This window comes from Neopelma chrysocephalum, unplaced genomic scaffold, assembly GCF_003984885.1.
Source record: "Neopelma chrysocephalum unplaced genomic scaffold, ASM398488v2 Primary Assembly neopelma1_23b, whole genome shotgun sequence".
In the NCBI taxonomy this organism is placed as follows: domain Eukaryota; kingdom Metazoa; phylum Chordata; class Aves; order Passeriformes; family Pipridae; genus Neopelma; species Neopelma chrysocephalum.
Window position 1 is genome coordinate 659,315 of NW_020897692.1, and position 16,643 is coordinate 675,957.

The 16,643-nt window shown below is 34.4% G+C and overlaps 1 protein-coding gene across 2 annotated transcripts in view; it reads left to right on the forward strand.

Annotated features, from left to right (window-relative positions):
- The window catches only part of ASCC3 (activating signal cointegrator 1 complex subunit 3), a 267,886-nt gene that overhangs the window by 150,016 nt on the left and 101,227 nt on the right, over positions 1-16,643 (forward strand). For both annotated transcript variants that reach the window (XM_027694522.1, XM_027694514.1), the window contains exons 15-16: positions 15,107-15,298; positions 15,626-15,850. In XM_027694522.1, coding sequence (XP_027550323.1) covers positions 15,107-15,298; positions 15,626-15,850 — 417 coding nt within the window. The remainder of the gene's footprint in view (positions 1-15,106; positions 15,299-15,625; positions 15,851-16,643) is intronic.

The window sequence follows — 16,643 nt, forward strand, 5'->3', positions numbered from 1 at the left end:
ATAATAATAGTAATAATAACAATAATATAATAGTAATAATAATAGCAGTTAGCTCAGGAATCAAAGGCCATTGCATGAAATTAAGGATAAAAAATACTGCACATTTTTTTTCTTTGCAGGTACCACTGGCTTTGCTATGCATTAATTTTGTAATCAAATGTAGAATTCTAGTGCAAAGTCTTTGATTCTTTTTCAAGTATTGTGCTCTGTATGTTTATCAAGGACAACAATCAGAAATTTGAAGTGTTTGAAAGCTTTAATATTGTATTTCTGTGCTTTCATTTCAACTGTAGTATTGCTGAATAATTCAACAGCATCCTGGCTGGTTTGCAGTTGAAGGATCTCATTGGAAAACATACTAAAACTAATGGAAAATAGACTGTTGGCTTTGGAGTAAGCCCTAAGGACACAACTTAATACAGCACAAAATAGTGTTTCACAGAGAAAACACAGCGCAGTGTTTAACTTTTTGCAGATGTGGATTTTCTGCAAGCTTCTGGAACTAAAAGCAGTAAGAAAATGTGAATTTGTCCCAGTGATTCAAGGATTAAAAACACTCATACAGATTCACCAGTATTACTTATAATTCTTTTAATGATCCTTTACACTCAGAAATTACTTTCTGGGCTCTTGATTCAATAGTTGTAGCTTAGTTAAGAAGTGTTTGTACTGTAGTGTAGTATTGAAAACATATCCAGTTTCTTCCTCCATGGGCCTGCAATTTCAAAACAGCTATAATAGTTATTTTCAGGTGTTGTCTAGATTTTGTTCCTGTGAGGGGGCATATTCCTTGAAGTAACTACCAAGATTTCTTGTCTAAGGAAAATATCCGAGATGATTGTCCTAAGAGACTCCTATATTTTCAGACTGCTATACAGGTCTAGAGTTCTTTGGTTCAGAATCAAGCATTTACTGATTACTATTACATTTATAGATTTGACTGTCATAGCCCTATTTACTATTTTTTCCTACATGATCCTGTTTCTTTAAATTTCAGATTTTCACACTTGTGGGAAAAATAGATATTAAATGACAACACATATTTTTGAAACTAAAATGCTTATAGAAATGGGTGGAAGGTTGCCAATAAAACTGACAACTATTAATAAGCCTGTAAAAGGAAAAATAAAGTTATAATTAAGAACATAAATAGTATATCAGAAAAAATCAAAATCTATAAGATGCTGTCCATATCCCAATTCATGTTCTAGGTAGAAACTTAATAGTTTTCATCATGAAACAGAACTAGTACTGGTAAGTAGTTGGAGACTAATTTAATCAGAAACAGTAAATAAGTTATTTCAGTTGTGTATATATAAATTCTAACTATCAAAAGGGCTTCGATTTTGGGAGAAATATGTGACTATAGGAAAATGATGTTATAGATTGAGCATGGAAATCTCTCATTGGAATTCTTTATACAAGGGTTCAAAATATTGAGGAACAAAGCAAATTTAAAATACCTTCAAAGTATTTTCCTAGTGTGGAAATAAATGTGTCTAAGAATAAGGGAGGTGAAACATATTAGTTACAATTTTAAGTAAACAAAGTCAATCGAGAGTCTTCTTTATTTCATTTTCAGTCAGTTTCCAATACTGAGCATTGAGAGCCACCTTGAGGCCGTACCTTTTACTGCACATGTATGATGCTGATTTTATGGTCGATGAAAGGCCCTTGATCCTTGTTTTCAGAGCATGTTGAAGACTGAGAATTAAAAATAAATACATAAATACATTCGACTTCCAGGCATCTAGCCTGAGGTGCAGCTCTCTGCCTGACCTGAAGGATTGGTTCTTGATGTTTGTATGAAATTTCTGAGATAATTTTTTCTTATTTCCTTCTTTATTCCTTTCCTTTTCTCTTCTTGCATACATTAATGGATGATAGGATAAAATATAAGACAGATAAGATACATAATGTGTGATATACTTGTATAGTATATATAGGTATGCTAATATAATATGGACTGAGTTCACTATTGCTTAAAAAAAAAAATTCCTGAACAATGCATGTTTTAGGAAGCTAAAAAAAATTGACAGTTTTAATCATTTATTTTTCTATATCTGTTAGTCATTGTTCTGATTACCGGAATAACTGTTAATAGTAAATATGAAAATATATACTTCAACTACTTTGAAGTTTGTATTTACTCTTGTGAAATATATGTATGAAATTAACCTCAGGCATCAGAACGGGGATTAGTTGGAGAAAATGCATGAGGATTAATTGATTACTCTTGAACACAGATTAGCAAAATAGCTTTATGAGTTTCTGTTTTTTTCTGGGGGAGAAATGTCTACATTTATTGTGACTTTAAAGGGGCTGATGTAAATATGGGAAGTCATCAGTTAAAGCAGCAATCTAGATTTCCCTGATTCAGTTTTCTTTTCTGTAGTAAAAGTATATACTGTGTTGTAACAGTGGGGGTTGAAACAGTACTCTACTAAGCGTTTTCTTTAGGGATTTTGAGGGGATAGGGGTAAGGGATTTATACTTACTTCTGATATTAGTGGAAACCGCTTTTCCTCTGTTGCTGAATTTGTTCTCAGGAATCTCAGACAACTTTGGGATCTTACAGTCAACTCATTTCATCAAACACAAAACTCTTCAATTTTACTCTCAAACTAAAAATTAAACCAATAACCGTAGAAATTGCACAGATAAGAAAAATCACTTAACAACTCTTATCCTTTTTCTTGTTGGGGAAAAATGCAATTAACTAAGCATTTAATCCCATTATTTTTCTTACGACAACAGTTTCAGAACATTTCAGTTATGGTATGTCCTTATCAGCTTTGTCACATGGAGAAAAACTGTCTCTTGTCATACTTTTAAGTAGCACTACAACCTGTACATCTGGTGATGCCAGATTCTGTGAATTTATTGCATCTTTTTGTCAATGGCAGAGAAAGGGCTATAGGAATGTAATTTTTTGGGGTGCATAATTATATTTGGAGTTTCTAACAAGTCTGAAATTAATGTATAATAAATAATGTCCCCTGAGTAAGTTGCCGTTGTCATCAATAGAAAGGATGTAAAGTCTCCATTCTTACTTTTATAGTGATGTTCTTCAGTTCTGTTATGTTCACCATTTAAAACGTAGGATGATCTGATTAATTTTAATGTATGTGTATCAGAATAAGCAGAGATTAGTGTGAAGACAGATAATGTAAATTCTAATTTGCTTGGAATATTGAGTGATAATTAAGAGTTATTAGTGATGTGTGCCATCTGGGAGTGTTGAGACAATGCCACCTGAGTCAGTTACAATAGAAATTTGTTGCGATGGAAAGTTATTTGAGGATTCAATTTGCCTTTTATTCTTTCCAGGATAATTCATGTTCATTAGTCTAAATTTGAAACATGAAGTGCTTTTCAGGCTAAAATTATAACACGTGGATTTTAGGAGACTGCATATGGTAACTACAAATATATGATGTGTCTGAGCCCCTGTTGTAGTTGGTGGAGTTAATTTAATTTTGCCAGTGGAGCCAAGAGCATGCCTGAGTTCAACCCTGAGCAGACATGGGGCAGTCAGGGAACAGAAACGCTGTACAAGCCCTACTGCTTGATTCCCATTGACTGTGAAGGGTGCTCAGACTCCTCCTGCAGATGTACAGATCTGTATGTAGACATCTACAGTATTTTAATCTCAGACTGAACCCTGCCATACCAAGCTGCTGTCAAGTGGCCTGTCTCAAATTGTCAGGCAGTTACTTTACTTTCTGCAGATATTTCTCTGCACCAGACAGCATTAGCCAGCCCTCTTACTTTCCGTACTTGCAGTATGAAGATCAAACAAGTATGATGGAACTATCTATCTCAAATGATGCCTCCTCAAAGAAGAAATACAGTAGGAAGTATGTTCTAGGTTGATCCCAAGCATGAAAAGGCTGTGCCAAGAATTAGAAGTCATCAGTCTGTTTCTATAGATATTATCAGAAAGACTGTCTGGTAATATCAGAGAAAACAGGCGCAGTCAGTTTCCCTCTAGTGAGTGGTCACTGGGAATAGTAGAGGTAAGACCAGCGTTATAGGTGAGCATAGCCCCTCTGCTTCCATTCTGTGTAAAATGTCTTTGACAACAGAATTGGCAATTCCATATTTGGATCTCAAAAATCAATTTAAAAATTAACTGATACCCAAATACAAAATTAACAGGACATACTTTCGTTAAATGACTTTCAGATGTTTAGATTGGAATTTGCAAAGTAAAATATTCTTATAATGTAAACCAATTTCTAAATATGAGTGTTGATATGATCACTAGCTTTGCTTTGCAGTATGAATATGAGCCAGCAGTGTGCCCAGGTGGCCAAGAAGGCCAATAGCATCCTGGCTTTTATCAGAAGCTGTGTGGCCAGTAGGACTAGGGCAGTATTTGTTCCCCTGTGCACAGCACTGGTGAGACTGCACCTTGAATCCCATGTTCGGTTTTGGGCCCCTCACTACCAGAAAGATGTTGAGTTGCTGGGGCGTGTCCAGAGAAGGGCAACAGAAGTGATGAAGGGTCCGGAGCAAAAGTGTTATGAGGAGTGGCTGAAGGAGCTCGAGTTGTTCAGACTGGAGAAAAGGAGGCTCAGAGGTGACCTTATCACTCTCTACCTGAAAGGAGGTTGTGGCAAGGTGGAAGTCAGTCTCTTCTCCCAGGCAACTAATAATAGCACAAGGGGAAATGGCCTCAAGTTGCACCAGGAGAGGTTCAGGTGGGATATTAGGAAACATTGCTTTGCCAAAAGGGTTGTCAAGTATTGGGACAAGCTGCCCAGGGAACTGGTGGTGTCACCATCCATGGAAGTGTTCAAAAAAGACTTGGACATGGCACTTTGCAGTATGGTTTAGTGGGCATGATGGTATTAGGTCAAAGGTTAGACTTGATTATCTTTGAGGTCTTCTTCATCCTCTATGTATTTTATATTATTATTTATAAATTATTTTGTTTATGTTCATTTTATATGCGACATACATTTCATGTGGGCTTTCAAAGTGCAAAATGAGAAAATCAAGCACAACTAAAAGTTTTAAAAGTATATGTTACACTGATTCTCATTTAAAGTTTGTTCGGAGTGCAAGAGTCAAAGGTTCTTCACTCCTTTTTATTCTGATTTTAATTCATAATTCAGTATTACCATTTTGAAACCACTGAAATCTGATATCCTGATGATAACCCTGTAGTGTGTATGTGTTACGTAACACTCCAAATATGATATTTGCCTTGGCACTGAACCATGGTGTGTGGTTCAGTTCTGTACAGTCAGATCAAGTGATTGTCTTTATCTAGGAAAGCTACTAATATGTCCTGAATGTGATTGCAGTGTTAGTTATAGAACTATTTTATTTAGATAGTATTAGTTGTCAGTCTTAAAGTAGGGAAATAGATTTTTTGTTGTTATATGTGACTTTACTTCAACTTCAGTTATTTTTGTTACTTCAAACAATACAAAGATACTCTGCTATAAAGTGTAATTTCTTCAACTGGTAAATTGTATAGATGAATATATATACTAATAAATAAGTAAATAAATAATTACACACACTAATTTTAATGCAAATGTTGGCATTGTTTACTATTTGCTTTCCTCCTAGAGTCTGAACACCCCAACAGATACATGATATGAGTACAGCTTCTAGGTTAAAAATTTTGCAAAGCCTTTTGAGATTAGTCTGATCTTAAAAGACATCAGAGTTGTGAAATGAAAAGCATTTTTAAGGAGACTAAATGCATGAAGGATGTACTAACTTGAACAGATATGACTATTAATTGTACAGAAGAATGTTAATGTAATGAAAATGTTGAAGAAAATGAAGCTCACAGTATGATATCTAACACTTTTAAACAGTCATTAGCATGAATGTATGCAAGATAAGTAAACAGAGTGTGAAAAATGGAAATTAATCAGGGTTGGAGAGGGACTGTGGATGCCACCGAGCAGCTCTCCACTCACCTGTTTTGTAGTGCTGTGTTCAGTGAGAAACAGTCTCCTTTCCTCTTCCCATAGCAGGTAATTTAGTCTCCATGGTATGTTTGATATGTGAGATATTTTCTTATATTTCTTCTGAGATCTATCTGCTGTGTGGTTAAGAAATTTAAAGTTATCTTGATGAAGAAACTGCATATCCTGCTTTAAAATAGTAGTGTAAGAATTACAATAGTTTAACAATAGCAAGCTCCTCGGTTTTTCCGGGGGTTTCTAATCTAGTTTACAAACCGCAAAGCAGATCAATGAATTAACATCAAAGCAATCTTTTTTCTCAAATCTCTGTAAATGTATTATAAAAATTCCTTGAGCAATAAAATAAAGTATTTGCCCAAAATATCAGCCTTGTAGAGGAGGTGTATGTGCTAGGTTAGGTACATGCTTAAAGAACTGTAGATATAGAAAAACAGTCTTTCAAAGCTACGTTTAATTATACATAAATGTATTCATCTCCGTGATTTCTAAACTTTATGAAGCAATTATCTTGCAGACTTCATGAAGTACAAAACATAATGTTAGTAAGTAACATAAAGTATTGGTACTATAAAGGCTGAATTTGAGGGAAGGTTTGTTTGGTTTTTTTTTAAGAGAGGAGGGTATTAAAACCTGATTTTTTTTTCCGTAGATAGAGCTTGAAACTATAAAGGACCTCATAATTTTGTAGAGGTCTGTGGGAAAATACCCTACATTTGAACGGGATCTGGCTGTAAAATTAAGCTCTATGGAGGTGACTGCACAGTTTTCCTTTCATGCATCTGCTGGTTTCCTCTGGCAGCAAGCCTAATAGTTGCCTCAGTTTAACTGACAATCTGTCTTTAAATTCCCAAGTCTACTGGTCGAAAGCGCACAGTAATATAAACGTTCTTGTTCTGTCACCTATTAGATGCTACTTCTGCACCCTTTTAGGTGTGTAAAGACATCATATTACCTTTAAAACTGACTGTGAACGGTGTTTAATAATCCACAGGCTTCACAGTTCTGCACTGAGGTTGCAGAATTTGAGAGTAGCCTGCTAGTATTTTGGAATAAAACTAACAAAAAAGACAACAGAGTTGTCAAAGGTGTTAGTAATAATCAGATGGCAGTGTTCATAATCAGTGTAAACCTTACAGATGTTGTTTCTAAGATGTAGATGTATATTTTTGTCCTGAGGGTACAGTGGAAAAATTTATGAAGCAGTAAGGCAAGGAAATAATTCTGGGAGAGATAAGGTTATGGAAATCTGATGGAGCATGCATTTGAGTTGGGACAAGGGCACAGGGAATTTAAAATTCATAGGAAACCAGGTTTCACTGGTCCCGCCACTTAAAGGTCTGTTGGTTTCTTAAGAGATTTTTTTTTTGTGTAAGTACTTTATCAAATAAAGTAATTATTATCACTTAATATAATTAACCAGTTGTTACTATATGAACACTGCAGAATGAAAATAATAAACATGTATAATCTTTCATATCCTGTAGAGAGTTCTGAGAAGTGCTTGTCTTGTAAGATTTAGCATTTGGGGACGCTGAACTACAAAGTGTTATTAAGGAATCTTTGAAATTCTTTTAAAATAGCAAAGGCACAGGGGAAATAAAATGTCTGTACTTCTAAGACATGTTTAATATTAACATACCAATAAAAAAAAGAAAACCTTTATGTGATGCTAATTACATCATGAGTTTTCTTATGGGTCTTCATATTACACAAGTATCAGTGAAAACAGCTGGGTTTTATGGTGCTGCAAATGGTCTGATGTTCCAGTTTGTTTATGTTTTTTTTGTTGAAGTTCAAGTTACATAGTTCAAATTATTTAATGAGTGGTGAGTATAATTGTAACATTTTTTAGTTTAGAAATTTCTACCACTTAATTATTGACTTGCGTGTTTTTTTTATTGTCTTCTTAGAATTGTTATGGTTATTTTCCGTGCTATGTAGAGCAGAAGTTAGAAAACTGAAGAAACCAAACCTCAACACCAAATCAAAAGATATTTAATGCTTAGTTTGGTGCGGCAGCCTCCCTCCTGAGCAGCTCCGAGGCACTTAGTGTTCATCTCTCTAAAACTTATTTTCCTGGTTTAAGATAAATTTCAACTTTTCATGGTTGTACATAATGATACTAGTCTAAAACTGTTTGAAAATACTATAAACTATTAACTTGTGTTGCACATTTCCAATTACCTATAAAACTTGTAAGAGAAATTCCATTCGTCTGGAGAATCCTCAGTGTGTCACTTTGCATAGCTGTGAAGTTGGGTGGACATTTGTGGTTTAATTATGAAATGAGAAATACACTTAATGTTCACAAATTTTTTTTCTTGGGTTAATAGAGTCTCAGTCAGTAGTCTTTGAGAAGGAGTTGCACTAAAAGTCGTTATGATATGTAATAAGTAAGCTGCAGCAGTATTGGAAAGAACTTGAAAAGACTTTCTGCTTTCATTGTCTCAGACTGAAAATACTTTCAGTGTTGCCGTGGTTCAGCAGAAATGCAGTTTTGAGTATTACAAAGCAAAGGAGGCATTCTCAAATATAACAAATATTTATATAGACACCATGCAGTATCAGTTTCCTGTTGAAGCAGAAATATTGAAATCTTTGCGCAGTTAAGCACAGCAACAAAAGGTTTAACTAGGTCTCCAGAGGTTGTCAGTATTCAAAGTGAAACCACTACAAATTCATCCTTGCATGTCATCAAACTCTCTCTCTCTATCAATTTCTTTCCATGCTGTGTATCTTCCCTACTGGCTAGTTTTCTAACACCATACTAAAAACTTCTGCTGTCAGCAAAACAGACCAAGATTGATGGTTTTCTCATCTATGTACTCCAAGTGTTTAACAAATATGACAACAGAACTTACTGTCTCAACGGCTGGAGAAGAATAGATACCTTGCTGTGCTTTACATGTATCACACATCTGTTCCCAGAGAGAGAATGGCTGAATTCTAAATTGATGAGAAAGCAAATAAGAGCTCTGCATGATTTTGCATGCAATTCAGAATTGTGATGTTATACAGTTAATTCAGTCTTAATTGATGTGCATTTTGTGTTGTTGTTAAACTAAAATGTTTTTACATTAATAAGATCAGTTAGATTAATAAGATTTGAGATTGTTGAATCACATATTGCTGTTCACTGTGACGTCCAGATTTTCATTATACTGAAGCAGTACAAAAATGTCTCTATATAATTTTTATTGCACTTGCTATAAACAATAGCATGTTGATGATGCTTATCATTGTACAGTATATGAAAAATACTATTATTTTTAGTGATTCTCCCTGAGAGGTGGAGCTTAAGGCAGGTCATTATAATGAACATTTCCTTTCTATCTAAACCTACTGCTAGAGGTATTTTTTGTTCTTAAACCCTTTTATCTGAGAATCAGTAATCCATTCAGTTTTAAGACAGGTACCACAATCTGGCTTAAAGTGAAATGTTAGGATACTTTGGTCTATGTTCTAAAATTTTGGCTCAAGTTGAGGTAATGTATTTTCTATACAAATAGTTCCTTTTTTTGCTTTATAACAGCTAGGGATTGAGTTAATCTGAAACTATGTCCGCATCCTCCATGACTTGTAAATCCATCATTTGTACACGGTCAGACTTGCATTCATGATTCTTTCATTCTTAGCTAGTCTGACTGGCTCGAAAATGTAACATTTTAAAAACTACACTAAATTTCATAGCTTCTCTTACCAGTGAGGTTTGTAAACACTTCTATCTTATGATTTATTGATTAGAGATCTGAGGAATCACAGATTAAATGTTTACCTCATGTTCAAGGTTTTTAATCTGATTGCTACTCTTCGTCTTCCCTTGGAATATTTCATTCTCTAAGCACCATGTAACTTTTTCAGTAAAAAAAGGTGGGGCTGCTATGATGTAACAGTGTACTGTAAAACAAACACACTGAATAAGGCAAGACGTTTCTGTACAGTTTACCAGCCCCTTCTTGAACTGGTAGTCATCAGTCCCTAAGGTGCCAACTGGATGAAACACAGCTTTGTGGAATAAATAGGTTAGCATCTGTGATAAGACCAGGCCATTGGAAAAAATGTGCCAGAAATTTTGCCTTACATTTCCTTTCTTTGTGAATCAAAATGAGAATATACACAATCAATAGCCCAAGATCTAGCAACTAAAAGAATTAACAAAAGAATATCTAACTCCTCTCCTTGGGACAACAGAAAGTCGCGCTGGAACGACTGCCAGTAACCTCCGTCTCCCAAGGTTGGCAAGGCCTTACCAGGCCTCACTCCCCAACACGACAGACACAACAGCAGGGAAACCCGCACCTTTAAAGCCGCCAGAAGGAAAGAGGGGCGAAGGCCTCTCCTCCTTTCTTCTTATGCCCTGGCTTATGTAAAAATCGTAGGAAATACCGGGTAAATCAGGGCACTTCCTTGGTTACAAACTGGTCACCAAGGAAGGCCTAGACTAAACTACTACAACCCCATAACATGCCACTTCATCCTTGTCCTAGAAACAGCTACTAATAGCTTAGTTATTATGTAGACAGTACAAGTGGAATTATACAAATGGCAATTCTACTTCATAAAAGAGTCTTCAGGTAAAATCACTGTAGCTCAAATACATTCCTTTTTTCTCCCTTTGGATTCCAATCTGTATTTCTTCATGTTCAGTTTTTTGATAAACTGTTAGATAGGGCTACTGCTTATCTTTTATGGGTTAGTATTTTGTCTAAGCTTCATGTACTTGCTCTAACTGCATATTGAGGAGTCTCATGTTTTTTCCCCTGTAGCAAGAAATTATTATATTTTGAATTCATATTTAAATTAAAAAAAAACCGTCTTATGATTTTATTTACACTATCTAAGTTTTGGTCTTGCCCCTTTGAAACAGCAGTTGGAAATAAAATAATACAACTTTTACATATGTAGATAAATAATTAGGCAATATGAATGTAGTAGATTCTGAAGATCAAAAATTGTGAATGATCATGCAGTCCTTTGATCATTTCTTTCCATTTCTCTGAGACCTAGATTTTATATTTAAGGAACAGAAATAAACCCATGGATGGACTCTTCAACTTCCCTTTCCCAGTTGGCCTTTACTTCCAGAGTAGATGGGCAACTTCTTCCATCTTACCTTGATCTCATAACCTTTGAAAGGCAATCAGTATTTTTCAAATGAACCAGCAGAGCAGATTCAGCAGTATTATTAACATGAATAAGGCAGAGGAGGCTTTTGTCTTGTTGGGACTTAAAACAGTTTAGAAGTTCAACCTACAAATTACATTTTTTGATGTCTTCAGGAAAGTTACAGCTCAGTTATTTTGGATATAATTGAATTGTATTCATCACACAGCAGTAGTACAATTAAAACTACTCTTCATTGAAGGATGCAGCAAAAGATACCTTAATTTCTTTGGTTTAGGTGTCTGTGGTGTCTGTGCTGTCTGAGCACCAACACTCATCAAATGAGGCTAATGAGGCCTCAAAATTAAGAGCTAGTACTTTGCAGGGTGTCAGGACAGTACAGAGAATGAAGGATGGGAGTAAATTGCTCAGAATTGCTCAAACCAGTGAACAAATATAATGGTGCATTCTGAACAAACAGCAAGTGCTGCCCTATTGTGAACTCAACAGAAAGGAAATTAAAATGATTGAATCCTATGGTCACAAGCATGAAGTTTTGCTATAGTAGGGAGATTGTGAGAAAAATGCTAGAATAGACTGTGCCAATTTCTGTTATTGAAAGAAAATGCATCAGTCAAAAACTGTTGTTAGTAGGAAAAACTACCAACATTCAAAATTGCAAACAATATCTTCAAAATTAGGAAGCAGAAGGAAAAATAATTTACACCAAAAAAAATCCTCGTAATTAGTGGTTATGTACTTTATCTGTCCTAGAAAAGTGTAGCAACTGGAGATCTATAAAAAAGACATAAATTCATGTGTCACTTATAAAGAAGTAATTTATTGGCAGCTGCTTCTCATAATCAAGTTTTATTAGTCTTTTTTACTTCCTTTTTATATACAATAAGAAAAAAGGTATCTATAGGCCTGTTAAAAATTTCTTTCTTTGGTTCACAGTATCAGTATTTCAGACAAAAAGCATGCAGCTTATAGTTCTTTTGATACATTTGTGATACCAGATGCATGAAAAGGGTAAGGAAGGGTGTTGTCTTTTGTAAGTCTTTGGCTGAAATACCCTAAAGTTTGATTAATTTTTTTTTCTTCTATGTATGCATCATTTCTCATTAAAATTAAGCAGGACATTTTTCTATGTCTAATTGTGACATTTTTATAGTGTCAATCAAAAAATGCAAGAAATTCAAGACATTTAAAGGAGAAATATAGGTGGCAGCAAGTTAAACTAGGAATTTATTTAACACATACTGTTTTAGATGCACGCACACTCGTAAGCAAAGGTCATAAATCTGCAGCCCTCTTGAGCAATAAGGGAGGGGAAAGAAAATCAATTCTAATCTGGAGACCAGTGCTAGACCTCATAATAACAACTTCTGCATACACCTGAGGCACTTAGTAACATTTTGTATAAATTTTAAGCAAAACCTTTTAGTCTGTAATAGAAAAGGGGAAGCAGTATAACTTTTTATAGTTTACTTCCTTTATTTAGTAGTTGTTAGTTTTGTTGTCTCTGCAACCATTAACATCCAGATTTAATAGAATAACCCTGCAATTCATTGCCACAAGGGCTTAAAAGGTTTATTTGCAAATATGTTGCCATTAAAGGATATACTGTGTGAGCAGTCTTTCAAGCCATCAGTGAGATATGGGATTTATGTTTTTATTTTATTTTCTCAAGTGTAGCTTTATAAAATTGGATTATGTCATTGTTCTTGAACTAACTTGCCTTGTATCTTAGTAATTTAAAGCGACCACAAATTTATGGAAAGAAAATTAATTTGATTTCTGTGCAGTTAATAGAATCATGCAGAATAATTAGTAATTTTATTTCTGTGCCATTTTTTTTCTGTGTCAGAAGTGGGCTGTGTTTTTTTATTAAAAAAAAGTTCATCATCTTCTGTTTTGAAAAAAAATATTTCATGTATTTCTAAGCCAGTTAATGTGTAACCTGGAAGTCTGGCACTACATAGATTCAATAAATGAACAAACAAAACCTGCGCATATTAAATATTTCAAATATGTTGTTTTAGAATATGTGATAGATTTTAGAATTATGTGGATATTCTTTCTAAATGCAACTAAATGGATTTAGGTGTACCTACATATTTTTAAACAGTTGGTTAATCTTAAGCTTGTAAGTAAATATGTTATATTAATGTTTTCTGTCACAAACTCTTCTCCTTTCTCTTCCTTTTGCCTTTATTCACAAGTTCCTTTCTCTCAAATTGGTGAAACTGTACTTCCTAAAACCATTTACAAATACAGTTTCCTTTTATATATAGTACACAATTTTAGTATTCTTATTTTTCCATCAGTGTATTGCCCTGTATTTCAATCACATTAAACAACATAATCAATCAAGCTACAAACAAAGGTATGCAATTTTTAAATTGTGGAGATTTGAGAGCAAGATTTGACTTTTTCAATATTTAAATATTTAAATATTTAAAGTGTAATTAATCACATAGAAAGATTTACTTTATTTAAGACAAAAGCTAATTACATTGTTAAATGCTTACACCACATTCCAAATGTAATCAAGATCAATCCAAATTTCTGAGTCACAGGTATTCTCAGTGAATTTTCCACAGTCTTCTGTGAGTTTCCTTATTGATAATCAATAAATGCAAACTTTGGTGCATCTGCGTTCTTTATGAAATACTTGTTTCCATTTGTTACCTCTTAAAGAGTAAGCTTCATGAACTGCAGAACCACTTTCTCAGTTTCTTATTTATTCATTTTCAAGCACTACAGCAGTTAATTAAATTTGCCAAGAAGTCATGTGTAGTTTAAAAGCTGAGTTTGATTTTCTTTAAATGAATAGTAAATAATTACTGCTAAAGCAGGAAAGATCAGATATTGAGAAGCTAGATAATTGAGAAACTGAGAAATGTGTTTTTCCTATAATATTTTTTTTTCATGTCCTCCTTTATAATTGCATTCTCATCTCCCTATTTATTTCTGTGTTTGCAGAGATTTATTGTTCATGTTTGGCAGCATGCCAGCACTGTGAACCATATTTTGCTTTGCTTTACCCGCTCTGTATCCCATAAATCAACTTTTCAGTGGCTGTGTGTCAGGTACTGGTAAATGTGAAGATATGATAATATCAACAACAACAATAATAATAATCTGAATTTATTTGGAATTAATTCACTATAATATACAGGGCTGAAAATACAGTGAGAGTCAAAGACTACTTAACCTTCCTGTGATCTATGGAAAAGTGGAGATTCTCTGCTGACAAAGAAATCTGGTTTAGAGAAGTATTAGAGTCACCATTACCACAACCCTCCTGGTGTCATATTTAGCAGCAATCAATTTTAGGAGGCAGTGAGTGCAGCAGCTAGGAATGTGGAAGAGATGGGAGGAAAATGTGGCAAATTGTTTGTGGCAAATCAGGGAAATTAATTTTTCATAACTTGGGGTCAGTGTTCAGTTCAGGTGAAGCACGATAAAGCCAGCACCCAGAAATAATACTCACAGACCTCATACCCTGTGGGAGGCTGGAGGACTTGAGGTTTTGCAGACTTAGATCCCAGCCTCCTATGCATGAGGAAGGTAAAAACGAGGGGTGGATGAAGAGTTTGATTCCACTGTGCTGCACTGATGCAATGGCTGGTAAAGTATAGTGTGTGGCCTGCTGCCTTAAGCCTGTACTAGCTGCCTGCAGAGTCTGAAAGAATTGCTTTTAGGGAAAAGTGATACATGAGTTCTCAGTTTCAGTGTTACTCACTATCAGTAAACTTGGATCTCTATTTCAGTGAAGTAATACTTTAGTACAAGGATTAAACTTCTTACAGTTTTTTACAATCTTTTAAACAATTATGCATATTCTTTGGAAAATAAACGTAGAAAAATTCATTTATATAAAACTCTGATATATTGGTGTTGATGAAAAGTCTGACATGATAGGAATAGTTTCTTTCTTATGACTTACAATAATATTCAGTTTTTTCCCTGTAATTTTTTAATACAATACTTCTTGTGCTGTAATTGGAAGTGAATTTAATTATTTTTCTTGTCCACTCTAGGTACAGAGATCCAGAAATAAGCAGTTGCGCGAGCTGTTTCCAGATGGATTTAGTATTCATCACGCAGGAATGCTGCGGCAAGACAGAAGTTTGGTTGAGAACTTGTTTTCTAATGGACACATCAAAGTCCTAGTTTGTACAGCTACACTCGCTTGGGGTGTCAATCTGCCTGCTCATGCTGTTGTTATTAAGGTAAGAGTTTTCCCTACTCTGCAAACAGGTTGTCTTTTTAAAAAAAACCTGTAAAGGCATATAGGTAGCAAGATCTTTATTGTGAGTTTCAGACCTGGAGGGGAAATGTCGATTGACTCGAAATGTTATTTATATCTCATTAAACTGATTCTCTCCAGTGGGAGTCTAGTTTGTATAGTAAAGATTTAAATATATCAAAGATTAGGAAAGGATTAGTTAAAGTACACTTCTGAAATCATGCTGTATTTGCCTAATTTCAGTATTCAGCTCATCAGGATTATATTCATGTGTATTTATGTTAATTTTTATTAACTTTTCCTCAACCAGGGAACACAAATATATGCTGCAAAAAGAGGCTCCTTTGTTGACCTTGGAATTTTAGATGTCATGCAGATATTTGGTCGAGCTGGACGGCCTCAGTTTGACAAATTTGGAGAAGGCATCATTATTACAACTCATGATAAACTCAGTCATTACCTGACTCTTCTTACTCAGCAGAATCCAATTGAAAGCCAGTTTCTTGAAAGCCTTGCAGACAACTTAAATGCAGAGGTAACCTTTGATTCATTTAGAGAAACTAGCAAACTTTAAAGGGTTGACATTATTTGAAACAAAAATGCCATATTTTCACACTTAATAAAATTTCCATTGTATATATTTTATTACTGTTAGTCCATAGGTGTGTACGATTAAGAGGAGTGAACTGTTACATATGTGCAAATGTGGGGCCTTTTACAAAAGGCAGTAGGTATTCAAAGCAGGATGGGTGGGTCAAAATACCATTAAGATAAAATTGTAGAAACACAACATTTACCTTTTAATCAGAAGTGCTGCATTACAATTTAGTAAGCATTCTGCCTAACTGCAAATTAAAATCCACAAAAAATTACAGCCTATCTTTCTGTATATAAACAAATTCATATATTTGACTGCAGTACAGGAACAATAATGTACTTGGCTTGAACTCTTTTTTCAAAGGCACTGGACATTTTTTCAGTTAAAGTCAAGCAGTTCAGCTAAACTGAGATGTCCAGTGACATAAAACTGATTATCCCTTTGAAAGATGTATTTGGTCTATTAGGAATAGTCTTTTTAAGATGCTTGATTATTTTATGTGCATAATTCGTAAATATTTGTTTATTTTAGCTTTTCATGACTTTGAAGTCTATGCATTATTGAGTCATAAATAATCATTTTAAGAGAATATTCTGAAAATGAGCAGAAATTGATACAGGTTGAGATTCATTCCTTGATTCTTTACAAATCACAGAGTTTGATCATTCATGGTTTTGGCTGTTTGATTTTTTTCTTTTAAGTTGTTTCTTCAGTTCCTGTTAACGGGAAA